At 49.4% G+C, this 25,352-nt stretch overlaps 1 protein-coding gene across 1 annotated transcript; it reads left to right on the top strand.

The window, feature by feature from the left end:
• The first annotated feature begins 2,480 nt into the window (after positions 1-2,480).
• Positions 2,481-25,038, top strand: RAB11B (RAB11B, member RAS oncogene family). Its single transcript, XM_063358426.1, has 5 exons — positions 2,481-2,643; positions 9,043-9,238; positions 11,230-11,423; positions 15,783-15,863; positions 20,102-25,038. The coding sequence occupies exons 1-5, from the start codon at positions 2,604-2,606 to the stop codon at positions 20,245-20,247; spliced, it is 657 nt and encodes a 218-aa protein (XP_063214496.1). The 5' UTR covers positions 2,481-2,603; the 3' UTR covers positions 20,248-25,038.
• The last annotated feature ends 314 nt before the right edge of the window (positions 25,039-25,352 follow it).

Here is a 25,352-nt window from a genome sequence, read left to right as displayed (position 1 = left end):
GGAAACTCAGCATGGGATAATTCCCCTTCCCAGGAGATTCTGCAGCCAACACGTTCCACTTTTGCTCCTCCTGATGCTATTTAACTATTCACCGGATGGATGCTCGACATCCCTGGGCGTGCTCTAGTCGTTACTCAAGAGGGCTGTTTGCTGTGGTCCTGCAGGGTGGGAACAGCAGCAACGGGAGAAAGTGATGACGCCTTCCCACAGATCCTCGCTATTAAAGCTCCCTCTGGCATGGCAAGGTTTGCTGAGCGGCAAAACCGCAAAGAAAAGGTGAAAAGAAAGATTCTTCTCCCCGCTTGCTCAGCAATCATTGTTTGTCAGAGAACAGCACCTGGCCCGATTCATTGCTAGATTGGAATTGGCATCTTCCCTAGGCCGCTGGTTCTATGAATTTTTGGCTTTCCTTCCCAGCTGCTTCCATTGCCTGATACAGGATGGGGATGGATGCCCAGATGGCTTCCCAGCACATCAGTGGGATTGCAATGTGTTTGCAGCACGCTCTGTTTGTCACCCCATTTTCAGAGCCTGGTTCATAAAAAGAATTATTTTCACGGAGCTGGAGCTGGCTGCCCCCGTGGATGGACAGCTGTGAGTCTGGGTGCTGTCCCTTTGCGCGCTTCCATGCATTTATTAGCTCTTACATTTGGGAAATGGGACCCCTTAGAAACCACGATTCCGCCTGCCCAGGGTGTTCAGGTGTCTGGGGGAAGTCGAGGGCAGCTCAGCGCCACACAGCCTGGGGGGTTTGAACTACCACCTCCCCCTGCCCCGACCCTGCTCACGCACTGAGCATCCCCCAAGGCTGTCAAAAGTAAGTCCAAACCCATCTTTTTCCTCCCCACTGTCTCAGCCTTGCTCCCACTAATTGCGTGAAGACCACTCGCAGCCTGGGCTGCATCCCCAGCAGCGTGGGCAGCAGGGCGAGGGGGGGATTCTGCCCCTCTGCTCCGCTCGGGGGAGACCCCCCTGCAGTGCTGCCTCCAGCGCTGGGGCACCGACAGCAGAAGGACACGGAGCTGTTGGAGCGGGGCCAGAGGAGGCCCCGGAGATGCCGGGAGGGCTGGAGCCCCTCTGCTGGGAGGACGGGCTGAGAGAGCTGGGGGGGTTCAGCCTGGAGAAGAGAAGGCTCCGCGGAGACCTTCCAGCCCCTTCCAGTCCCTAAAGGGGCTCCAGGAAAGCTGGGGAGGGACTCTGGAGCAGGGAGGGGAGCCACGGGACGAGGGGGAAGGGTTTGAAACGGGAAGAGGGGGGATTGAGATGAGATGTGAGGCAGAAATTGTTTGCTGTGAGGGGGGTGAGCCCCTGGCCCAGGTTGCCCAGAGAAGCTGTGGCTGCCCCATCCCTGGAGGGGTTCAAGGCCAGGTTGGACGGGGCTTGGAGCAACCTGGGCTGGTGGGAGGTGTCCCTGACCAGGGCAGGGGGTGGCACTGGGTGGGCTTTAAGGTCCCTTCCAACCCAAACCATTCCATGATTTTATGAGTCTAATCCTTTAGCTGGCTAAAGACTCCTCTGGGGAAAGTAGGGCAGCCGAGCCGTGATGAACACAGCTCAGGAAAGCGAGAAATCCTTCTGATGAGCCGCGCGAGTTTCCCTGCGCGTCCCACAGAGAGAATGGAGGGAGCCGTCCCCTTCCCTGCGAGGGTTTGTCACAGCCAGAAATCAAACGCGACCCCAGTGGCCACGGGGCCTGGCACGCAGGGAGGTCACCGAGCCCCAGGGACACGCCGGGCCCCGTGTGCCCCCGCAGCTGGCCCTGCCACGCGGGCTGCGCTCGCAGGACACATCGCAGGATGAATCGCTGCCGCTGAGCCACCGGGAAGGCGAAGGGCGGCCTGCTGGGAGCCCACGCCAGCGCTCCCCGAGGGGCCGAACAGCCTTTTGCTGTTATTCGTTCAGGAAATTGCCTCAAGCCATGCCAGGAAAAAAAAAAAAAAAAAAAAAAAGGGGGAAATGTTTTCCTAGAACAAGTTGTGTCACCGTGCGGGGTTTTTTTTCCGCCAGAACAGCTCTTTCAGCTGGCACTTAGCGCAGGAAGGTGAAGCCTTGCGTGCTGTGCGGAGCAGGATATCCCGACCCGAGAGCGGCCCGAGGAGCAGAGCAAACCCCGGGCGCCGGGGCGCGGCAGCCTCCAACCGCTGGGGTGGTTTTAGGGGACCGTCCCCACGTCCTCTACCCCAGGGTGCCTGCACCGCGCTGGCTCCGCTCCCGCAGCCCCGCCGCCGGCGGCACCAACCCCCCCCACCGCTGCCGGCGGCGCTCGGAGCTGCGCACCCCGCGGAGCCCCGCCCACACCGAGCCCCGCCCCTCCCGCCGCAGGCCCCGCCCAACCCCCGGCCCCGGCCCCGCCTCGTCTCTCAGGGTCCCGGCTCAGGCACCCAAGCACCGCCCCTCCCCAGCTGCCCTCCTTCGATTGGACAGTGCTCTCCGCCACTCAGAGGCGCGCCCGCCGTCGATTGGGCGTTGTTGATAGGCCTGGCGAGGCGCCCGCCTCCTGCGGGCTCTGGCGGCTGCTGATAGGCGGCGGCGGGAGCGCCCCCCCCCCCCCATCTGGGCCGCGGTCGGTGCCTGGCAGCCAGAGGGTCGGCGCCGCCATCGCCATGGGCACCCGCGACGACGAGTACGACTACCTCTTCAAAGGTACGGCCGCCGCGGGGCGCGCCGCGCCGTCCGCCACCCCCAGCGCGGTCCGGCCCGGCCCGCCAGGCCACACTGGCCCGGGCCCGGGGCGGCTGCCGCGGCCTTTGTGCGCGGGGCGGCCTTGCGGGCAGCGCCCGCCGCGGCGGGGCCCGGCTGGGCCTGGCGCCGGGCTGCAGCGGGGGAGCCCCGCCGGTCCGTCCCGTCCCGCCCCGCCCCGCGCGGCCGAGGCCGCCGCCGGGAGCCGGGCGGTTGGGATTGCCGGCGGCCGCGCAGGGGGTGCGGGGCCCGGGGGGCTGGGGCGGGGGCGGCCGGCCTAGGGCTGGGGCCGGGGTCCCGGCCACAGGGGCGGGGGGCTGCGAGCTGCGCCGTACCCGGCGGCGGGGCCCTGGTGTGGTTCTCCCGAGAGATGGTCCCCGGCATCGGGTTGGGTCTGAAAAAACTTTGACTTCAATGGAGAACTCCTTGACAAGCTGCTGCCTGACCAGGCTTAACTTGGTCAGGAGGCTTAATGGTGTGAATTTGGGGTGCTTTTAATACTCTGTCCCCATACTGGTGACGTTTTGGGTCGTCCAGCAGCTGCGAGCAGGGGTTGTGTGAGGAAATAGCGAGCTGCTGGGTGGGTTCGGTGCCGCTCTGCTTGCCCTGGCTGGGGTGGGTTTTGTCGTTGTTGGTGTCCTGCGCGTGTGAGGATGCTCGGGCCGACCTCTTCCCTGGGGCGCCCCACAACTCTGCCTTGGAGGCCTAAGGAGTAGCGTGGATGGGCGTAAAACATTCGCCTTCATGTTTACCGACCTGTTTTATGCTTAGTCTCCTGTGGTTGCGTGGCTGAAACCCTGAGGTTCGTCCAAAGGGTTGGCTCTCCCAAGAGGCAGGGTGGCCGGTCCCTCTGTGGGTGCTCGGGGCTCTGGGACAGGGTGGCTCTGCGCTGGCTGCCATCAGAAGTCCCAGGCTTTCAATGCCGCCGCGCGTACCTGGCCCCTGACATGGGCAGCAGCGATTCCACGCTTGCTTGTTGATGAAAGGAAAGAGCAATTACTCATCTGTTGGAAATGTTTTATGGATGTGTTTGCCCGTTTGGTGTACTTGTTTTCCAGTCTTCGAGACAGTGGAGGGAAACCCCCTTATTTCTCCTCTGCCTATAAAGCAGAAAACTAGCCTCCAAAAATATGCTAAACTGTCTGGGTCTAAACTAGTTTCCTTCTGAAGTCATTCCACTGTCTATTTCCCAAGTGGCTTAAGAGCCGGGAACTTGAAAGCCTAAAAATTTTATTTATTTTTTTCTTTCTGTGACAAGTCAATTAGGTAGGCAAAACTGCATTCATATTTAAAAAAATACGCTGCATCGAGATGTGATTTTAATTTTATCTGGAGTGAAACTTAACCTAAAGCTGTTTGGTCAGGAACCATGCTGTTTTGTTGATACTGCAAAGTAACTTGGCATACTTCGTAGCACTTAAATTAATGAAAAATGGGGGAGAGAATTGTGCTTTTCTTTGCGCCCTTTGGGTAGGGGTCGTTGTGTGGATGGTGTTTTTTAAATAAACAAACCAACCCACAAAAAAAACCCCTTCCCTATCTATTCATCTTTTCCTTCCTTTCTTCTAGGCCTTTTGGGGCTAGGCAAGAAATAATGAATATAAATGGGACCGAGTGGGATGAGATCTCCACTGTAGGATCAACTCCCCTTCCTTTCTCTTCAGCCCCTTCCAAAAATGGAATTAAACATCAAGGGGAATTGACATAATGAAAAACATAATGTATAGGGGTTGGATTGACTTCTGGTTTAGCACCTTCTTAGCTACGTAGGTGGCTTTTGAACTCTCTTTTATCAGGCATGTTTAGTGGTCAGAGGTAGAAAGAATGGTGAAGGAGGTTTGCAGTCTGGGTAGGATTATTATTAAATTTAAGGTTTGACCATTTCCCGTACCACCCATTTCCAAAGGAAGTTTGGTTGGACTCTGATTTTTAGCTTTTACAGTTATGCTTGTTTAAGAAATTTGCATCCTGGCATTGTAATATTATTTAGGATGACTCCAGTTGAATGCAGTGTTGCTTTAAAGTCACACACTTTTTTAGGTAGTGGCGGATCTGGAACTGCTTGTGTAGGAATTTCTGTCATTTAGCATAGATTATTTTAATCAGCTTTATGAAAAGTTTAAAAAGCAAAGAGCCCCATTTATTAGTCTCCTTCATGTGAAATACTGCCTGTAAAACAGTTGTTCAGGGGTGAAAATGGCCAGGGAGTTTGTAGGAACAGTTTCTGTGCGTAGCTGCCTGGCAGTTCCTCAGGTTCCCCCCTTCACGCCATCAGCCAGCTCGTGCTTCGGGACCGGCCGTTTCAACAGGGCAGCAGGACAGACAAACGTCGTTGGCTTATTGGGTCTAGCACACGGTGGGCGAAAACTAATTTAAGGTTTGGTGGCACTCTGGGGATGGGAGTATGGGTATAATCAAAGCGGCTCTGCTAAACTAGCACCTCTTTATCTTTATTCCCAATTTCCCTTTCTTCTGTGTGCATCCTGGCAGTCAGAACTGCTTATTTTATTGATCACAACAAAATGTTGTTTGTTAACAAAATGACTGAGCCAACCTTTGGGAGAACAAGCTGGATTTTGTATGCAGAGCTGTGCAGAATAATGAGGCTGTGAGGATCTTGTTGTAGATGCATTTCGGTGATGTAACCCAAGCAAAGCCAGCGGTTCAGGGCTCTGTTCCCAATTAGTTTTGTAGCTGGGATGGTTAAAAAGCAAGAACTTCTCATCATGAGTTTTGAATGGGTTGGATCTGGAATTGAATTCATGACCTTTTAATATTTGTTAAAATATTGGAAGCCTTGTATGATCTGCACATTAATTTTTCTCTCAAGAAGATCAGCTATTATCAGTGTTTATTTTAAAAATTAAATTTGAGGTTGTGCAGATGTATGCTGGCTCATGAAAAAGGAAGGAAAAAGGGCCCGTAGGGAAAAAAAAAAAAACAACTTTCTTTTACCTTTGTGGGAATTTAGACTGCTCTGATTAGTGCTTAAGCCTAACAAAGGCTGTGCTTATTAAAAACAAATGCGTGTCATATTAGTCATCAATATCTGGCAACCTTAAGTACTTAATATTTATAATGAACTCTGCTTATGTGGTCTCTGCTAGCGTGAGTTTTAACCTTCTTGATTGTTCAAGAGAATGTATTCTTTTTGCTAGATTCTTGGACTAGTGTTTTTGAAGTTCTATCATAAACTTGATCTTTTTTTTTTTTCTTAACAACGGTGTGTTGCCCCGGATTTTTAATTTTGTCTTTCGCTTGCTTTGTCGCAGGATCCGGTGGTGTGAAGCAGGAGTCGGGAAGTGGGATGGGTGGTGGGATGCTGCTCTGCTGGGGCAGCCGTAGGTTGGGGTGTTGGGAGGGCTGACAAAGCTCAGGAAGCGGAGGGACGATGGGGACTGAGACCTGGATGCTCTGCTGTTGAGGGACGTGTGAGATGGTGACCCGCAGCCTGGCATGATGTGGTGGAGGAGAGGGAAAACCAGGAAAGACTGAAGGAGCAGAGCCACGATTCAGGATGTCAACAGGGCAGCAAGCCTTGCTGGTGTGCTTACAGCCACTGGTGGTGACTGGTGCTGGTTACCAGTTCAGGTCACTTCCAAGTTAAAACCAGCGCAACTTTTCATTACAGTGTGGCCCTAAAGGTTGTTTGGGGAGTATATGAGTTGGTGAGATTTGGTTGAGGGAGTATTCAGGCTCTTAGATCTGATTTGGAACTTTCTTTTTTACTTTGTCGAGACATTTGAACAGGCGAAGCTGTCTGGTGGGCTGCTCCCAAATTTAGGAAGCTTTCCCAAGATCTAATCACTTAGTCTAGAATCTTGAAGGTATCTTCTTGCTCAATTCCCGTAGAAAATAATAAGTTTGTGGGTTCTGTCTATGTGTGGGCATCCAGTCTTTGTGTCTTTCTCTGGAAAGTTAAAATGCTCATTTAATGCTCAAGGTTGAGTATTATCAAGAAGTACTTGGAGACTGTAAGGTAGAGAGAAGATTATTTACTGAATTTGGATTTGATTGCCTTCCTTTGTTACTTCTGCATCCAGTAACTTCTCAAAAGTGCTCTCTCATAAGCTCTGCTAGAACGTGGAGCACAGCCTGGTAAGGGGGAGCCTGGTGTTTTGCTGCCAGATTGCGGAGCAGCCAGTTATAGTAGTGCAGGACCCCTTGAATTTTCTTCCCGCGAGAGACGGAGTTGGTGAGCTGAGAGCCATTTGCACAGTTTATGCACAAAGCTGGTAATTTTCAAATGCCAGGGGACAGGAGGTGGCTAGAACCTGGAGAGATGGCTGTGCTTCTCCAGCTGCGGATTCAGAAGGTAACTCTGTTCGGAAACAGTTGCAAGCTTCGGGCTTTTTCCAAGCTGGTCTAGCCTGTGTGGTGGATGTTCTTACCTCCCCCTGCCCCAGGTCAGGGCTTTGCTGTAGGGTACAGCCTTCTCCAAGCCAGCAGATCACTGTGCAAGATGAGTGACCTTCGGCTCGTTCTTGGAACGCCCTGTGGAATTAGTGATGAAAAACTGTTTGTCTGGAAAAGAAAGCTAACAAAATCCTAGAGCTAGAACTCGTAAGAAAATCTTTTTTATATATCTGTCCTCATACCCTAAAAAATGGTTTAGGCTGTTTGCCAGTGAAGGCAGGGCGCTGTGAGGAGCTGATTTAAGCTGTCCCGGGTGGGGAGTTGTGGCACCTTGCCATGATCCGCTGCCTGCCCATTCCCGCCTCTTGTATTTCGACTGTTCAGCTGTGCTAGCACAATTGTCTGTCTGTCTGTGCTGTCAGCCGGACGAAATGCTGGGGGGAGTCTGGCGCATTTCAGCCATCTCCCCGAGCAGCTCAGGAGCTATTGCAGGAGGGTAACGGGGGGCAAAGCAGAAGTTTGGGGATGTGCTGGCAGGGGTGGGCAGGTACACAGGCTGGAGCAGTGTGCCGCCAGAGCCGGATCCCCAAACAATGGCCTGAGCAGAAAAAAGCTGCGATAACTTTAAAAAAAACAAGCATGATCCTTAGCCCTGGGAGAATGCTGGTGAGCTCATTCTGGAAGCGTGCAATGAGGAGAGTCTTCTGTAATTTGTTGTGAAGGGATCAGGAATGTTTTCTGCCCGTGTTTGCTCTCCTATAGGAAAAACAGATCGTGTGAATGAGGAAGATCAATAAATGTGTACTTTGAACTGAAGTAGGAAATATTCCCAGGGTTGAAGAGACCTTGCTGAGCGAGCCTGCCTTCTGCTCAAGCCAGGATTCTGTTAGCTTGAGTACCAGAGTCATACGGGATCGGGTATTTGCTGAGACAAAGGGAGGATGGCTTAATTGCTCTTAGTCTCATTTCCCTTTAGTTATTTCTTGCTCTAGCCAGTAACACAGGGATTTAAGACAATGTGTGTAGTCGCACTGGCTGCGTGGTGAAGAACCTGGTGTGACAAACGTTGCCGTTGGGCTGGTTGCTGAGAAGGTCTCGTGGAGAGCCCGGCCTGGCTGGGTGTGAGGCGGCAGCAGGGGTGGCAGAGGTGTTCCTCGGGGTCGGCGCAGAGTTTCAGCCCCAAAGCGGGGGGGGGAAACTCCTACTACAAGATGGACCTTTTTATTTTCACAATTCCTTTCAGTAAAGATGGGTTTTGTGTGCTAAAGATCTCTCTTCAGGAACATTTTTCCGTTAACATGGCAACACCTTGTGTGGAAGCAGAGATTTTTAACTCATCTTTTACTTCTCATGCAATCTACTAGAACTTGTTTTGCTGGATGAAGTTCTGCTTTGCTTTGTATCTTGTCTGTAGTATCAAATGTCTGCTCTTTTCCCCTTTTTGTGGTGAACATATTTATGAAGAAAATTATTGAAATAAACCACCTGTATGACCCCAACAGGGACTGCAAATAATTGTTTACTTACTGTGCTGATGTTTTTTGTTTTTGTTTTTAAATAAAAATAGAGTAGGCTTATAATGTACTCAGGCTTTTGTCAGGCAGGCAGGTAGCCTGTTGCCATGTTCTTGGGTGTAGAGTTTCCTAAAATGTGGCTTGCAGCCTTCCTCTGCAAAAGGTTGAGTATGCAAGGGACATCTTGTTACCTCTAATTACTGGTGGTGGCTTGGGGGTGTTGACAGTCACTGTTGCAATTTCTCATATCCATCTCTGAGGAACTGAGCAGCTGCTTGGGACAAAAGGCTTGGGACTGTTTTGGGGCCAGGGAAGCAAGCCGTGAGGAGTAAAGTCGGAGGTGTTGTCAGCATAACTTTCTCCTATGTTTATCTGGCTCCGCAACTCCTCCGGGTCCTGCCCGCAAGGACAGCGTAGCAGCCAGGTAGCGCCACTGCACTAGGTAAATGCTGGTATGAAGAATTAATTTCAAAAATAATGTCTTTTCTTTCAGTTGTGTTGATTGGAGACTCTGGAGTTGGGAAGAGTAATCTTCTGTCACGTTTCACACGCAATGAGTTCAACCTGGAGAGTAAGAGCACCATTGGGGTGGAATTTGCCACCAGGAGCATCCAGGTGGATGGGAAGACGATAAAAGCACAGATCTGGGATACTGCAGGACAGGAACGATACCGTGCCATTACCTCAGCGTGAGTACGATTTCTTTGCTCAGGCTAACAGCAGAACCCGAGCAGAGATGGTACAGATAAATTTATGGGTAGAGAATTAATGAAACATATTTGGGACACATGACAAAATCATTACGACAGATGTCAATGTAGATCCAAGTCATAAGATAATGAATACTTTTGTGTTCCTTGATTAATATAATGAAATTAATTTTTAGATTCTAATGATGCTATTATAGGAAAAAAATGCCAGCTTAAGTCAAAAGTGTGGGAAATTCTGTTTGAGTCTTGTGATCCGGGGTTTTTACCTGCCCTGGATGTGCTACCCTCGTCCCATGGAATGAGTGTAATTTCTGATGGAAGCTGGCTACTGTTTGGCATCAAGCTTTGGTGTAGGCATGGTAGCTTACCATAGTGCCAGTGGCTTCTGGTCTTCATTCTTGAGATTGAGGGTATTTTTAGGCCAGTCTGCAGCCACGAACTCCTTTGAAATCTCAATGACTTCGAATTAGTCACAGCCCTGAAAACTAGGTCCGAGAGGGCGTGCTGAATAACCAGTTAGTAGGAAGGCAACTGTGATAATGCTGACTCTGCAGCATTAGGCACATTCCTGTTTAGAACAGTGGTGTTGAGAAGCTTTCACATACGGCACCTTGTTAATCCAGACATTGTTTTAAGATGTAAGCTCTGGTTGTATCTGTTTCTCTTTAGGTAGTAGGCCAAAAAGTGTCTTTAGGAGGGGGGAAAAAAACCCACAACCCTATTGGCAGGCCTGGATATCCAGTTCCTATGCTGATCACCAAGTTGAAGTTTCAGTGTTACAGATGTGTGTCAGTTTTGAAAGGTACAAACTTGTTTGTGAGTCATGCACAGATTGAGCCATTTGTATTAAACTCAAGGTAAAGGGAACTTTTTTCATTGAGGTGAGATAGGGTAACGCAGAATAGATGGGAGAAATATAGAAGAGCGTAGAGCCAAAGGGAATAACGTATAGGGAAGGAGTGCAAAAACAAAGTAATGCAGAAGGAGGTGTAAGTGGTGACTTCAAATTGCATCTTTTCCATAACTGTTTGCATGTTTTTCAGAATTTTTTTTTTTGGTGACCCTTAAATTGTTCCTACTGCTGTAAAAGCTTAGCAGAAAAATTGCTGGCTGAGTCTTTCAGCTACAGACTTGGCCGCTGAGAATCGGTGCATCTGTAGCCCTGTGATCCTGCCTCTCCTTTGTGCTGGCACGAGCTCCATCGCTTCAACGTCGCCAGGCCAGTTCAGCTTGCTAAGCCAGCAGAACACTGACCAGCAGCACAAAGTGAATGTTTTCTGCTGACTTGGTGCCCTGAATCGGTTCAGTGGTGTGTCGGACAGGTGCTGCCGGAGCACAGGAGAAATGGTAGGATTGTGTGGAAGAGAAATACGGACGTTATAGGATTGCTGATATGGATTGGCTTGGGCTGTCCTGAGCCCTTGGCTTGAGTGTAAATGGGCCCAAACCTGCACTCAGGGGGTGAACTCTGTTCTCAGATTATGGGCTTGTGGGGAAGTGTTAATATAACCCAGAGTCTCCCTGGCCCCTTTAATTTTCAAGAGGGACAGGAGGTATTTGAAAGATCAGCAACAAATACGGGCATTTTACTAAGGACTACTTAACTAGTAGAAAGGTAAGTTATACCTTCCCTAAAACCTTCTAGCAGTACCAATTCTGAAATGCGTTGTGAGTGTTCTAGCAGGCTAAAAATGTCATGGCTTCTGCAGTCTCTTCAGCGTTTTGTTACATACATTGGAATTTTTTAGGAATGCCGTTAAAAAAAACCCCAGCATCTGGAACTTGGGTTTAGGCTTAAACACATCCCTCCCCCCCCCAGTAACAGTATTTGCACCAGCACAACTTTTTCCAAAGCAGGGGGGAATGTTTTTAATTTTTTAGTAGTAGCCAGCGCGGAAGAGCCAGAAACCAGGTGTGTTGGAGTAACTCGGGCAGAGCTCTCTGTAAGGGAATGTGCCTTATGGTTTCAGATATTACCGTGGTGCTGTTGGGGCTCTTCTTGTCTATGACATTGCCAAACATCTCACCTATGAGAATGTGGAGCGCTGGCTAAAGGAGCTTAGAGATCATGCAGACAACAATATTGTCATCATGCTGGTGGGTAACAAGAGTGACCTCCGCCATCTGCGAGCTGTGCCCACTGATGAGGCCCGGGCTTTTGCAGGTTTGTAGACAGCGTGTTCTGGGTTGGTGCTTTCTCAACTCGATGATGTTGGTGCAAGCTGTAATCATGTGATTGTTGTCAAGGGCTGAACTTTCACCTCAAGTTTTATTTTTGACCCTTAAAAAAAGCACTTAAGTTGTTTTTTTTTTAAAATGAAAGTATCTTGGCTTATTAAATAGCATGTGTGGTAGTTTTGGGTTTTTTTTAATCTAGTGGTAGTACATGTTTTTGAAGCACTGTCCTTGAGCTGCCTGATAGCTGAAGATTAAACACTTCCTCTAGCAAGGCTAGAAACAGTAAGCAACATCTAGAGGAGAAGATGTCACAACGTAAATACAAAATATCACAACACAAAGTGTCTTTCCTTCCTTCCTAGAGGCCTGGTTCTACTGAGTATATATCAACGTGGACAGCTGCAAGTGAATACTTGAGCCTTATTTTAGATGGTGTAGTTTCTGCTCCAGAGCACTGATGCATATAGCAGTGTCATCTAGTTTAATTTCAATGCAGCAATCATCAGACTTGGAGATTATCAATTGTTGGGAGAAATCAAGTGGGTTTTGTGAGCTGCTGCCACTGTGTTACTTCTGTCTTCCTTGTCTTGCAGAGCACTGGGCAAATGCTCTTTTGCCCTTATAGGCCTAAGGGACCTTCATAGAATCATAGAGTGGTTTGGGTTGAAAGGGACCTTTAAAGGCCATTTGTCCCACCCCTGTGCCGTGGGCAGGGACAGCTTCAACTAGATCAGGTTGCTGAAAGCCCCGTCGAACCTTACCTGGAATGTTTCCAGGGATGGGGCATCCACAGCTTCTCTGGGCACCCTGGGCCAGGGGCTCACCACCCTCACAGCAAACAATTTCTTCCTTATATCTAGTTTAAATCTTCCCTCCTTTAGTTTAAAGCCATTACCCCTTGTCCTATCGCAACAGTCCTTGCTAAAAAGTTTGTCCCCATCTTTCCTGTAGGCCTCCTTTAAGTACTGAAAGGCCACAATAAGGTCTCCCCGGATGCTTCTCATCTCCAGGCTGATCTCTCAGCCCGTTCTCCCAGCAGAGGGGCTCCAGCCCTCCCAGCATCTCCGGGGCCTCCTCTGGCCCTGCTCCAACAGCTCCGTGTCCTTCTGCTGTCGGTGCCCCAGCGCTGGAGGCAGCACTGCAGGGGGGTCTCCCCCGAGCGGAGCAGAGGGGCAGAATCCCCCCCTCGCCCTGCTGCCCACGCTGCTGGGGATGCAGCCCAGGCTGCGGGGGGTTTCTGGGCTGCCAGCGCACGGTGCTGGGGCGTGTGGAGCTTCTCCCCCACCGACACCCCCAAGTCCTTCTCCTCAGGGCTGCTCTCCAGCCATTCCCTGCCCAGCCTGGGTTTGTGCTTGGGATTGCCCTGACCTGGGTGCAGGACCTTGCACTTGGCCTTGTTGAAGCTCATGAGGTTCACACGGGCCCACTTCTCAAGCCTGTCCAGGTCCCCCTGGATGGCATCCCATTCCTCAGGCTTGTCAGCTGCACCAGTCAACTTGGTGTCATCCTCAAACTTGCTGAGGGTGCACTTGATGTCACTGTGTCATTGATGAAAATATTGAACAGTACTGGTCCCAGTACGGACCCCTGAAGGACAACACTCGTCACAGATCTCTGGACATCGAGCCATTGTTCACTACCCTCTGGATGCAACCATCTAACCAATTCCTCATCCACTGAACAGTCCATCCATCAAACCCATATCTCTCCAATTTAGAGAGAAGGATAGACATCCAGATAGACAACAGCCATAGCTCTTCCCTTGTCCACTGATGCAGTCACTCCATCATAGAAGGCCACTAAGTTGGTCAGGCAGGACTTACCCTTGGTAAAGTCATGCGGGCATCTTGAATCACCTCCCTGTCCTTCACGTGCCTTAGCATTGCTTCTAGGAGGATCTGTTCCATGATCTTCCTAGACACAGAGGTGAGACTGACAGGTCGGTAGTTCTCAGGGTCCTCCTTTCTACCCTTTTTAAAAATGGGTGCAACGTTTCCCTTTTTCCAGTCACTGGGGAATTCACCTGATGGCCATGACTCTTCAGATATCATGGAGAGTGGCCTGGCAACTGCATCAGCCAACTCCCTCAGGATTCTGGGGTGCATCTCGTCAGGTCCCATAGACTTGTGTATATTCAGGTTCCTCGGGTGGTCACAAACCTGATCTCTTACAGTGGGAGGGACTTTGCTCCCCCAGTCCCTGTCTTGTGGTCCATTCACTCGAGAGGTGTGGGGAGAGAGGTCGCCAGTGAAAACCGAGGCAAAAAAGTTGTTGAGTACCTCAGCCTTCTCCTTGTCCGTTGTTACCAGTTTGCCGGTCTTGCCTATCAGGGGGTACACTTTCTTTGGCCTTTGTTTTCCGGCCGACGTACCTATAGAAGCCCTTCTTACTATTCTTTGTGTCCCTTGCCAAGTTCAGCTCCAGCTGTGCCTTGGCCTTCCTGACCCCATCCCTACACAACCAGGCAGTGTCCCTGTACTCTTCCCAGGATACCTGTCCCTGCTTCCATGGCCTGTGCAGTTCCTTCTTGCCCTTTAGTTTGACCAGCAGGTCTTGACTCAGACATGCCAGTCTCTTGCCTTCCTTTCCTGATTTCTTACACCTGGGGATCAAGAGCTCTTGTGCTCTATGGAAAGTGTCCTTAAAGATCTGCCAGCTCTGCTCTGCTCCCTTGTCCCTGAGGGCAGTTTCCCAGGGAGTCCTATTGACTAACACCTTGAACAGCTGGAATTTCGCTTTCCTAAAATTCAGGGTCCTGACTTTACTCTTCACCTGACCCGTATCCCTCTGTGCTGTGAACTCCACCAGTGTGCGATCACTGCTGCCAAGGCTGCCTCCAATCTTGATGTCACCAATTAGCTCACTTCCGTTGGTGACCAACAGGCCCAGTATCGCATCCCCTCTGGTAGGGCTGTCTATTAGCGGGCTTAAGAAGTTACCCTTGATGCACTCCAGGAGTCCCCTGGGTTGCCTGCAGCTCGCCGTGCTACTTCTCCAGCAGATGCTGGGGTGGTTGAAGTCCCCCAGCAGGACGAGAGCCTGCGAGCGCGATGCCTCCTGGAGCTGGAGTAAGGTGGCTTCGTTAACAGGCTCCCCTTGATCAGGTGGCCTGTAGTAGACACCAACCACAAGGTTCCCTTTGTGGCCTCAGTCTCTTAATTCTTGCCCGTAAGCTTTCACCCTGCTCGTGGCTGTTCTTCGGAGACAGCTCTTCACACTCTGTCCATCTCTTGACGTAGAGGACGAAGCCTCCAGCCCTCCTTCCTCGCCTGCCCCTTCTGAAGAGCCTGTAGCCATCGACAGCTGCACTCCAGCTGTGCGCCAGTAATGGCAACCAGGTCGTAGCTTTCTCGCAGCATGGTGGCTTCCAGCTCCTCCTGTTTGTTGCCCATGCCGCGTGCGTTGGTGTAGAGGCACTTCAGCTGGGCTGGGGGCTGTGTCACCTTGGCGTTCTGCTTACTTTTGTGTGTCTGTCAAGCTTGGAGGTGGAATTTAAGTGTGTAGCCTTTAAAATCCTTCTAGGAATATCACCAGGGCTTGCTTAAACATGTTTTCTGAAGTTTGTGAGTAAGCAAGTACCCCGTGGTTAGTAAAACCACTTCAAATTTTCAGATGAATGAGAAGTGAAGCCTACAAGAGAAGCAGAACAAGTTAGTAGGCACCCTAGATAGTGCATTACTTTAGTCACTTGGTTCAACACCTTATTTTTTGCCCCTGACTTCCTACTAAGACTGTTTTAAATAGCTAGTGATGGTACCGGTGTTGCTGTTGAAGCTCTATGACTGAAATGTGCCTATTTCTGGGCAGGTGGTACAGTACCAGTCTAGGTGTGATGTTTGGGTATTAATTTTTTTTAATAAAAAAAAAAATATATCTTTTGCATTGTAAGGGGAAATAAGAAAACAGACTGTATTGCTAGGGGGTTTATTGTAGTTTGGAGGTGGGGTCTGATTAGGAAAGCGTAGGTCTCTCTATCTTTTTGGGGTTGCAGTGGAGAACTTTGATTCCTGTGGCAGCCAACATGCTTTTGCCTGTGCTCTTGCTCAGGGTGCTTCCAGGGGTGAGCTGTAGCCGGGTGAGGGTAATACTGTATTGCTTGAGCGAAGGAGGGCGGCAGTGAGGGAAACGTTTCTCGTGCTATGGAAAGGCAAAGGTGATGCTGCTGAAACGCCAGCAGCTAAGTAAATGGTGCACCAAGTTGTTCGCAGGGTGACAGGGGAAAAAAAAAATAAATAAAAGTGACTGTGCCCCAGCTGGTTTGGCCTAAAAATAAAAGTGAAAACCTGAAAAGGTGAAATGAAGTGCTGTTAAAGTTTCTAACTGAACCGCTTGTTATTTATTACAGAAAAAAATAACTTATCTTTTATTGAAACTTCTGCTCTGGATTCAACAAATGTAGAAGAAGCCTTCAAGAACATCCTTACAGGTATGGCTGTCAGGGATTCAGAGGTCCGCTCCTGAGGTAGTGGATCTTCTTCCTGGGCACTTTTTGCAGTTATGTGTAATGTTTTGGAAATGGATGCTGGGAATGATGGTTAGTTTTCAAATCTTCTAATCTTACACTCATGTTCTGCCTCCCACCCCACACATACCTTTTCTGCCCCAGAATCTGGAGGCTTCTAGTCTCCTGATGTCCCATAAATTCAAGATACTGCAATAGCGCTGTTGTAAAGGCGCTGGTAGTTCTGTGCCTGCACAAAATCTAGGCAGTGAAGCCACAGCCCTGCTGGGAAGTTAAATGTTCCAGTGTGTTCTCTTGTGCCAAAGCAGACTGGTAAATAGTATTTGTGTCCAGACTACTGAGCTCTTGTTTCCCCGCTGATGGCAAGGGTTGTAGGTGACTGTACACCAACAGCAGAGCTGCGTGCAGGCTACCCTCTGGGAATGTCCTTGAAGAGTCCCGGGAATTGTCTAAGAACGTGATAGTGGTCACAGGCCAAAGCGAGGCCAGGGCTTACGATTTCCACTGCCCGAGAATGTGTAACTGCTGTAGATGTGGCTACCGAGCGCACAGTGTCCAGTGGCAGCTTCAGACTTGCTCTGTGTGTGGGAATGCTACGTGGCTCGTGCCGTAGGTCTACTGCATGTAGCGCCAGAGGTATTCCAGGTAGTAGTTCTCTACTACTTGCTTTTTTTCCCCTCTTTCAGACCGGGGCTTAGAATTTCCATTCCTTAAGATGGAGCTGTTGCCTGCATGTATTTTCTTGGCCCTGGAGTAAGGGAGCACTCTACTGCCCACGAGGCCTAGGATTCGCCAGTAAAGCTACGTTACTGTAGGTACACAAGCAAGTCCTCCTTACTGTGCTAAGCCATGACCAAAGCACTTTTGTGAGTAGGCGCGCAGGGATTTCCAGCTGGTGTGTTGCAAATTGGAGCTGAGGGCTCGTTTGGCCTCTGGAAGAGGGCAGTTCTCTTCTAGGCTAAATGCAGCACATGAGGAGCTTGCTGGTTTCTTTCAGAGTGAAGTTGGCCAAGCGGCGTGAGTTGTATGATCATCGGGGAGGAGGAGGAAGGGCAGGGTTAAGTGGTGAGGATATGTGCTGGGAGATGCAGAGCCTACAGGCAGCAGAAGTGGGAAGTACACAGAGCACAGAGATGCTTAAAATAAGGGCGGCTCATCTCAGTGTTGTTACTTCAGTTGGGGTGGGTAACTTTTCCTGAACTTGGAGTTTGTATTATTGGAGGGTGTATTATTCTGGCACCAGTCTGAGGTTGACTCTGCAGTTGGCTAGTGCTCTGCCTGAGCTAATCCCTGGAAGCAGAGTCCCGGGAAGCATGGCGCTGTCACACCCCAGGAAACCAGCACGGGCCTGCAGGACTGCTGAACTGGAGCTAACAAACCCTGATAAACTTGAGCATCTCTGCTTTCAGAGACTCTGCCTTCCACTCTGTTCTGCAGTAGTCATATCTCAAAATACTGTTTGAGGTGACAGGGAAGTTGATGTTTCAAAGCACAGTCTTCCACTCCCAAAATGAAGTAATTGGCAGAAAACCCTTAAATCATATCTAAATAGGCAGAAGGCTATCAAACAGATGTTGGATTACTGTTCTGCCTCTGGCTGCTTCATGAGATCTGAATCTTGTCCTAAAGATTGAGTGTGTTTGTTCTGTCTTTTGAAAAGCTCTTTAAGATCCTTACTGTGAACAGGAAGAGTTTGGCAAGATCCTATTCCTGACTATTGATTACCATAGCTGAATTCTACACCAATAAACAAACCGTCTCTGTAGCCTCACGCCGGTACGCTGTTTTGTGAAGTTGTGCCTGATTTACGTGTCCCACAACATCTCAAGATGAGCATTTTCAGAGCTTTGTTGTTACCAGATACTCATTTCAGTTAAATGAGGAATGAGCCTTTGTTCTGGTTCTACTTGATTATCAGGAAGTGTCTGGTGCATGTTGCTTATTGGATGCTGACCAGAGAATTGGCTTTGTATTATTGTGTCTTGATTATGTATGAATGAGAGCTTATGAAGAGGAAAAAACCCAAGTTTTTATATGGTGAATTCTGTAAGGCAGGCTCTTTTAGGTTTCATGTGCAGGGAAGCAGTAAGAAGCGTTGGGATCACTGGGTCTGGTGCCGGCCAACTCTGTTGGTACCAGAAATGTGTTGCAATTAGAGGAAGATGACCAAGAAGAGGCAGGCAGGAGAAGATGGATAGCCAAGCCGCTCTGAGAAGTAAAAAGCCTGACAGATTAGGAATGGGTTATATTTGCTGCCCAGGAAGATTTGTGGTGTTAGAGCCACGGGTGAAGCAACTGGAGAATATAGCTGTTGAGACAAAGCCGTCGAGAAGACCGCCTGGTGCCTGAGCTGGGCCTGTCTCTTGTGCAGGGCAGCTTCTAGCAGATTCACTGCTTATCTGTGCCACCTGGCTGGATCTGAGGTGGCCTGCCTGGCGCTGTGAGATGGTATCCACGGTTTTAGCGCTCTGAGCACAGTTCAGCAGTTGCCATCCATCCTGTCTTCCCTCGCAGTGTTGCCCTGAGACTGTCCCTGGGTAGAGAAGGTGGCCTAAGGTTGCTGTAGGAGAGAGTCCCAGTATGGTGGTCTGCTGTGACAGATAAGATACTTAAGGGAGCGAGAACTCGAGCTGAGGTCAGGCCTGGGCAAACTGAACTCAAAACACTATCTCTTAGCAGCATCCTGGGCTCCCACAAGTGTTGAAATTGTCCAGTTCAGGCACAGTGGGGATGTGGCTAGTAGGACTGAATAGTCCTGAAAAGGCTGTTCCTCAAGTGATTACCTGGGAGAGAATCATCCTTCTAAGAGAGAAGAAGAAAACCTGTAGAGCAGTGAGTTGGGAGCAGCTGCGGGGACTTGGAGGAGGGAAGAGGGCAGGAGCAGCGGAACGGGAGCTTCTTTACTGGCCACCAGTTTGAGGGATCACTAAAGACTGGGAAAAAGAACACAACCAAAAAAAAAAACCCAACAAACCCCCCGAAACAGATGCTACCCCAAAGAAAAAAGGACTTGGCAATGCCTCTGAAGAGCTAGCATTAAAATACGCTCCTGAGCGTGCGAGAAGGTGGATGTGACGATCTCCGTACAGCTCTCCTCATGCCTTTCAGCAACAAGAGCTGAAGGTAGCCAATGGCAACGACATCAGTCTCGGGTTAAAGGCTTCCATGTATTGCATTCCAAACAATGTAAATATGTGCGGCTGCTTTAAAAAACAAACAAACAAACAAAAAAACCCCACAACACATAAAGAAAACCCATGTAGTCCCCCGTGATTTTTAATCCTTACTAAAGACTTCGGGTGTTGCTGTTTTGAGGCTGTGGCCGTGTGAGCGTGGCCATAGTATTTACTGCAGACTTCCAGGGAGGTTCTTGTCCTTTTCCTGTCTCACAATGCAGGGAAGTTGGAACAAGGACTTATAGTCGGTGAAATAAGTAATTTAAAAATGTTTCGACTTAAATTATTTCTGCTAACAATGCAGTTGGAATGGTTTGTTTCTGAAAGCTTTTAACCTGGCAGTCTCTCTTCAGCGGTTACAGCTTTGTGGAGCTGGGTGCTTTCAGGCGTAAATTAATTTGAATCAAATAAATTAATTCTCTCAGGAAAAGCATTTTCGGATCAATATGGGGCTTTATGGAACCATGTGGCTTTTTACTGCCATAGGTGGGAAAACTGATTTGTTGCAGAGAGGAGCAGGCGTTTCTGTCATTTGGTAGTAGCAGCTTGCCAGAAGCTGAAGTGTGAAATAGATACCGTCATTGCCGCTGCGCAATGAGGTTTTGCAAGTTTCCTGTTGATTGGTGTTTCTAGATTATGGTGCCCCCTTTTTTTTCCCCTATTATCAAAAATAAGATGATTCCCTATTTTAGAAATGAACGTTCCTCCTCCTTTCTCATTTAAAAAGCCTTTGAATAATACCCGTGTTCACAGAGTCATTGAAAAAGAAGGTGATGGGAAGTGCTGTTGTGGAAGACAGGAGGAATCTTGTCTTAGTAACTTTTCCAGACATTACCATTAGAGCTGGAAAGCCAGCCAGATGTTACATGCCACAGCTGGTCAGACTAGATTCTGTTTCACAGTTCTCGAGTTAAAGTCTTCTCCTTCTCATCCGAACATCATCTTTGACAGGTTGCTCTGCCACGTGCATGTGCTCCGTTGGAGACAGTGTCCTTCTGGACTCTAACAAGTCTGTTCTCATTTCAGAAATCTACCGCATTGTTTCGCAGAAGCAGATTGCAGATCGGTCTGCACACGATGAGTCTCCTGGCAACAACGTAGTCGACATCAGCGTCCCACCAACCACCGATGGACAGAAATCCAACAAACTCCAGTGCTGTCAGAACCTGTGACCTCCTGTAGATGACTCTTGTGCCCTTCACTTCGTCTGTGCTTCATTTAGAAACTTGTGTGCACTTCTTATCTCCTGTGATTCAGTGACTCCCTCTTCCTTCCTTTACCCCGTCCCCAAGTCCCCCCCTTTCATCTTAGAGCTTTAATCGTAGGGCTAACATTCCCCTGCCTCCGAAATCCCCTTCAATGTGGTGACTTTTGGGCTTGAAATGTAGGCACTGATCTGATAGACGTGTTTGTGTTGGAACATCTGCTGCTGGATATTATCCCATGAAACACTCTCCTCATGGTTTTGGTTGTTGGTTTTTTTTTTCTGGGAGAGAAACCATGGGGACTTGACTATAACCGTTGAAGAAATAGCTACGTTTAGGTGACAAGGGTTTTTTTCCTCCCATAGTCAGATATTTTTTCTTTTTTTTTTTTTTTTGGTAAACACAGGGGAGAAATGAAAAGAAAATCGCTATCCTACCAAATGCTCTTTTTTCTGTCCTGATAAAGTCTCACAGTGAGGTTTTTAGTGGCTGCACATACGTAAGAAAGCTGTTGAAAATAACATTACTTATTATGTAATTACCCCTAATACAGCTAGTCTGCCCGTGTAGTTTACTGTTTCCTGCTTGGGAAATCTTTCTCTATTCTTGTTTTATTGGGGAACAATGAAGTATGTCTGCATTGCTTTCTCTGCCACCATGAACGCCTGCGCTGCTTGTGCAGGCTTTATGAAGTGGCTTAATATTTATTCATGGCTTATGTTAATCGGTTAACATTATTGTACAGTAAGTGCCAGCATATTGATTTCAGAAACCTTTTGCAACCTGTACAAGTAGGCTTATTTTGTACTGTAGATCAGTGTCTGAAAGCAGGATCTTCTCTAGTTCCAGGATTTTTTTGCATGCTGCTTTTTCTCTAGATCTCTCCTATCCCTGTTTGAGTGAGTGAAGCAATATTTTCATGTCATGTATATACCTGCACTTGTAAGAGTTTTGGTTGTTGTAGAGAAACACGATACTTTATACATTTTGTAAAACTTCCGCAAACCATAGCATCTTGAACTTTCTCTTCATGATCTTTCACTATTGACCTTGTGCATAATCTCCTTGACCTCTACTCAAATGCGTAATATTAAGACTTCACATACTAACTACTAACCTGTCGTTTCCCTCTTGTTCTGTTTTACTGAATTGCAGACTGTAATTCTCAAATGATTGTACTTCACCTGATGTAACAGAGTTGTCATCAGCAGGGCTAACTACTATCCGACTTTGTTTTGCTGAATGGGAAGAATGTTATCACCACTTTGTGTAGCCAGTCTCTTGCTAGCTTGTGAAATCCTTCTATGATGATGGCTTCTCATCGTTCACTAGCTCTTACACACTTGCATCCCCTCCGGTATGCGCTGAACGTTGCGATAAGGCAAATACTGGGTGAAACAATCTAAAGGAAGAGTTGGAGACCATCTGCTGCTTTCGGAAGGCTAGTGAAGCAGTTCGCAGTGAATTTTTGCTCTGTATTTTGAGACTGTTCCTCACTTGGTGAATCCTGCCTGCATATTAGCGAGTTGGTTTTTCTTTTCCGATACAAAGCAAATAGGAAACTGCGAATTATTCTTGAAGGGGAAATCTGACATTCCAGTCTCAACTGTTCTGTCTGGTTATGTAATAAAATTAAGGGCGGTTAACTCTGATGGCTTTTCTTTTATAAGATTCCGAGAGCAATGCCTTTAATTTTGTACTGTGTGCACCTAGAGGGCCATAGTTCACGGCAAAGGCTGCAGGAGGCACCTAGGACTTCCACTTTTCAACTCTGTGAAGAGGCTACATTCAAGGTGCAGGGGTGCGTGCTTGCAGCCTAATCCCATTGAGTGAGGATCGGAATTCCTCTGTAGGTATCGTGGTGTTTTGTCCTAAGGGTGTCCCAGTTTGGGAAGCTCTTGCAACACTTGGTGTGTACTTTACCGGCATCCTGTTGAGACAAGGTGCAGCCAGTGGGAACTGGAGACGTCTCCGTTTTGGTGGCCGTAGAGCAGAATGTGATGTGCAGTCACTATTTAGAAGGCTGGCAGATGAGCACATCGTCAGAGAGAGTGGAAAATTCTGCGGTATTTTCAGTATTTTGTTCAAGAACAGGTGGACACTAGTGGAGCTGGGCTCCTTAATTTTTGAACAAAACTTTTTATAAAAAGAAATGAGTTGAATGGCGCGAGGAAGAATCATGCTGTTAAGAAGACAGTAGTTCAGGGCAATGTATTAACATGTTTACTCTGCAAATCCTGCTCTTAACATGAAGCTTCTAGAATCATATCTGGCCTGGTATAAGAAGCTGAGAAGCAGTTTAGTCACTTCCTTGTCACTGAAAAGAGATTTTCTTTGGTCTTTGACTTTGTGGAAGGCTCTAAACTTTGCCTCAGAGTCCCAACAAAAGGTTTGTGTCTAGGGCTTAAGTGCTGTTAAGTTCTATGGGTGTCGAAGAGACCTTGTACAACTTCGTTGTGTGTTGAGCAAAGCCCCCTCAGAGCAGGTGAACCTCAGACCCCTGCTGTTCATCCCAGGGGGGTTGGGTTGGTTTGGAGACGTGTCGTGACGTGAAAGGGCTTTTTGCTGCAGGACTGTTTGGTATATTCGGGATGTGCACGCACATGCGCTCGCACACAGCTTATCTGAGCACGGTAAGCTACGTGGTGGTTCTGTCTGCTGTGGTCGCTCCATTCACGAGATCAGGTGTTGACTCCTTCCCGGTTGCTGCACTGCTCTCCAGCTGTGGGTTTGAGGTGCGCTCCCCTAGACTGAGCACAGGGCCGTTAGTGCCAGCAGAAACGGGACAGTGGATCCGTTCTGCCTGGTAAAATCATCTCCCTGTGCATAGGGAGGGGAAAACGCTTTTGATCTCGAGTACCCCGGTGTCCCCCTGAAGTCATTGTCCGCTCCTCAGAGCTGTAGCTGCCCAACCCACTGTTGGTGGGGGGCTACTGAAATTGCAGAGGGGAAGATTTGGAGGAAGCTTGAGCTGTGCCAGAGCTGCCTGATGTGCAAAGCAGCTCTCCAGACTCCTTAACCACGCTTTTCCTGATGTGAAAATAGCGGTTAAATGTAACCTCACCTGGACTGCGTCATCGCTTCCTACTGCAACTTCGCTGGCTCTGTCTCTCGGTATTACTGTCAGGAAAACAGAAAAGGTTCCAACTCTCTTCCATCTGCCGTAAGAGGTGCGAGGGCAGAATTTGGCATATGTAAAACTCCCGATGACAGGAAAGCTGCCTGTGAAAGAAGGAACATGTGCTATACTTGCTTTACTCGGGTGTTGAGGATGACTTTTTCATTTAACTCTTGAAAAATAACACTAAAAAGCACTGGGTGCTTACCACCCAGGGTCAGTGCTATAAACCCCAGCTGAAGGCTGATGTTCAGAACACGTTCTCCAATGCAGGGTTAGACTGGAGGCTTTTCTGCCAACTCCCCTGTGAGCGACGGGGAGGGTGAAGGCCAAAACTCACACACAGAAAAGCGATTTGGTGGTGAGCACGCAAACAGGTAACTGGTAAAATACATTCGTTGGGTAGGCTGCCTCCCTCTAGCGTCTCTTCTTCCTCTTGAGTCAGGTGCGGACAAGGCTCGGTGGGTGAAGAGCTGGGATCTCCACGGAAAGTTCGTCTGTAGCCAGCACAGGCTGGGAAAGTTTGGTTCATAGGAAAGTTTTAAACCTCTGCACTTGTATAAATGTAAAAATTCAGTCGATGGGTGCCAGCTCGCTCCATGGTTAAAAAGATTTTTTTTTTGCATGTGCTGTGCAGATCCTGGAAACTTGGTAGAAGGAAAAGGCACTGCCATCCCTTCTTCCCCCTGTGGCTGCTTCCCGGCACTTCCAGCAGGTAGAAGCAGCAGAAAGACCTGCTGCATCCCGGAGATCCCCCGTCTGGGGGCTGTTCTCTTGGGTGGGTTGTCATGACCCCGCAGCGTGTGGGCAAGGCCGGAAAGGGGGGATCCTTGTGCGGAAAGGGGCGAGCGCGCTCAGCTGGATGCACTTGGGAGGGCCGGGGTTGGTCTGTGTCTTTCGTTTGAGCAGATCACTTACCAAAAGCTGCTCGGAAAAAAAACCCGTACAGTAGGTATTTTCGCTTCCCGATGCTCTGGTTCCTGCGTGCTGTGCTGTGGCAGGGGTTGGGGACGTGATGGGGTGGTGGGCTGTTAACGGTGGAGTTGTCCCTGTGCTTGGTGATCGTTCCCCTTCCAAGCACGAAGGAAGAACTTGCTGAGAGGTCTGGAGTCTGCAGGAGGAAAAAAAGATCCTAATGAAGTGACTCTGTCTCTTAGGGAGGCCTTTTTCCATCATAAATGAAACTAGTATTAAAGGTAGGAGCCTGAATTTCAATCAAGAAAAGAAAAATCAGGCCCTGAGAGGTGAAGAGTAACTGTCTCTCAAGTGAAATAGCGTCGAGCCTGAGGTTGGATTCTCTTGACTTGCAGGCGCTCAGTAGGGTCTTAATAAATAACACAGTTTGAAGGGTGAGTAATGGGATGTTGCGGGGAAAGGCCTGTCTGCAGGGCTGTGCTCTTTCAGTAAATAACAGTTAATTCTTATTTTAAACTGGTCAGATAATGCACGGAGTGTTGTCTGTCAGGCTTCGCAGGCTACAACTAGCCCCGGACCTTTATGCAGCCCAGAAGAGAGGTTCCTTCCGTTTACTTTTATTCCCGGTTCCTGTGTTAAGTGCAATTCACTCTGTAAATACCCCCCGCACGGGGTTCCTGTGCATGGTTACGCTGTACTGTGGATATAAAGATTGCCAAACCACACCCGTGTGTCACCGTCTGTTCCACACCCTCCTCGGGACTCCGGCCGCCCGGTACCGGCCCCCCGGGGGGCGGCGGGGGCCTCCGGAGGGCTCGTCCCACCGCCCGGGCGCTCGCCATTGCGCGGGCGGGGGCGGGGCCGGGCCGCGCTGCCGGGAAGGGAGCCGCCGGGGGGCGGGGCCGGGCCGCCGGCTGGGGTGGGGCGGGGCGCGCGTGCCCTTGGCCGGGAGGGGGGCGGGGCGCGGCCGCTCTGCCGGGTGACGATTGGCCAGCGGCTGTTGCCAGCGGCGTCGCGTTGCGACGCCGGCCGGGTCCCG

This window comes from Chroicocephalus ridibundus, chromosome 22, assembly GCF_963924245.1.
Source record: "Chroicocephalus ridibundus chromosome 22, bChrRid1.1, whole genome shotgun sequence".
Classification (NCBI taxonomy): domain Eukaryota; kingdom Metazoa; phylum Chordata; class Aves; order Charadriiformes; family Laridae; genus Chroicocephalus; species Chroicocephalus ridibundus.
This window is presented reverse-complemented; position numbering and strand designations above follow the sequence as displayed.

Excerpts from the sequence above, each read along its gene's own strand:
- RAB11B (XM_063358426.1), top strand. The coding sequence starts at position 2,604 with ATGGGCACCCGCGACGACGAGTACGACTACCTCTTCAAAG. Across the intron at positions 2,644-9,042 it reads GTACGACTACCTCTTCAAAG|TTGTGTTGATTGGAGACTCT; the intron begins GTACGGCCGCCG and ends CTTTTCTTTCAG. Across the intron at positions 15,864-20,101 it reads CTTCAAGAACATCCTTACAG|AAATCTACCGCATTGTTTCG; the intron begins GTATGGCTGTCA and ends TTCTCATTTCAG.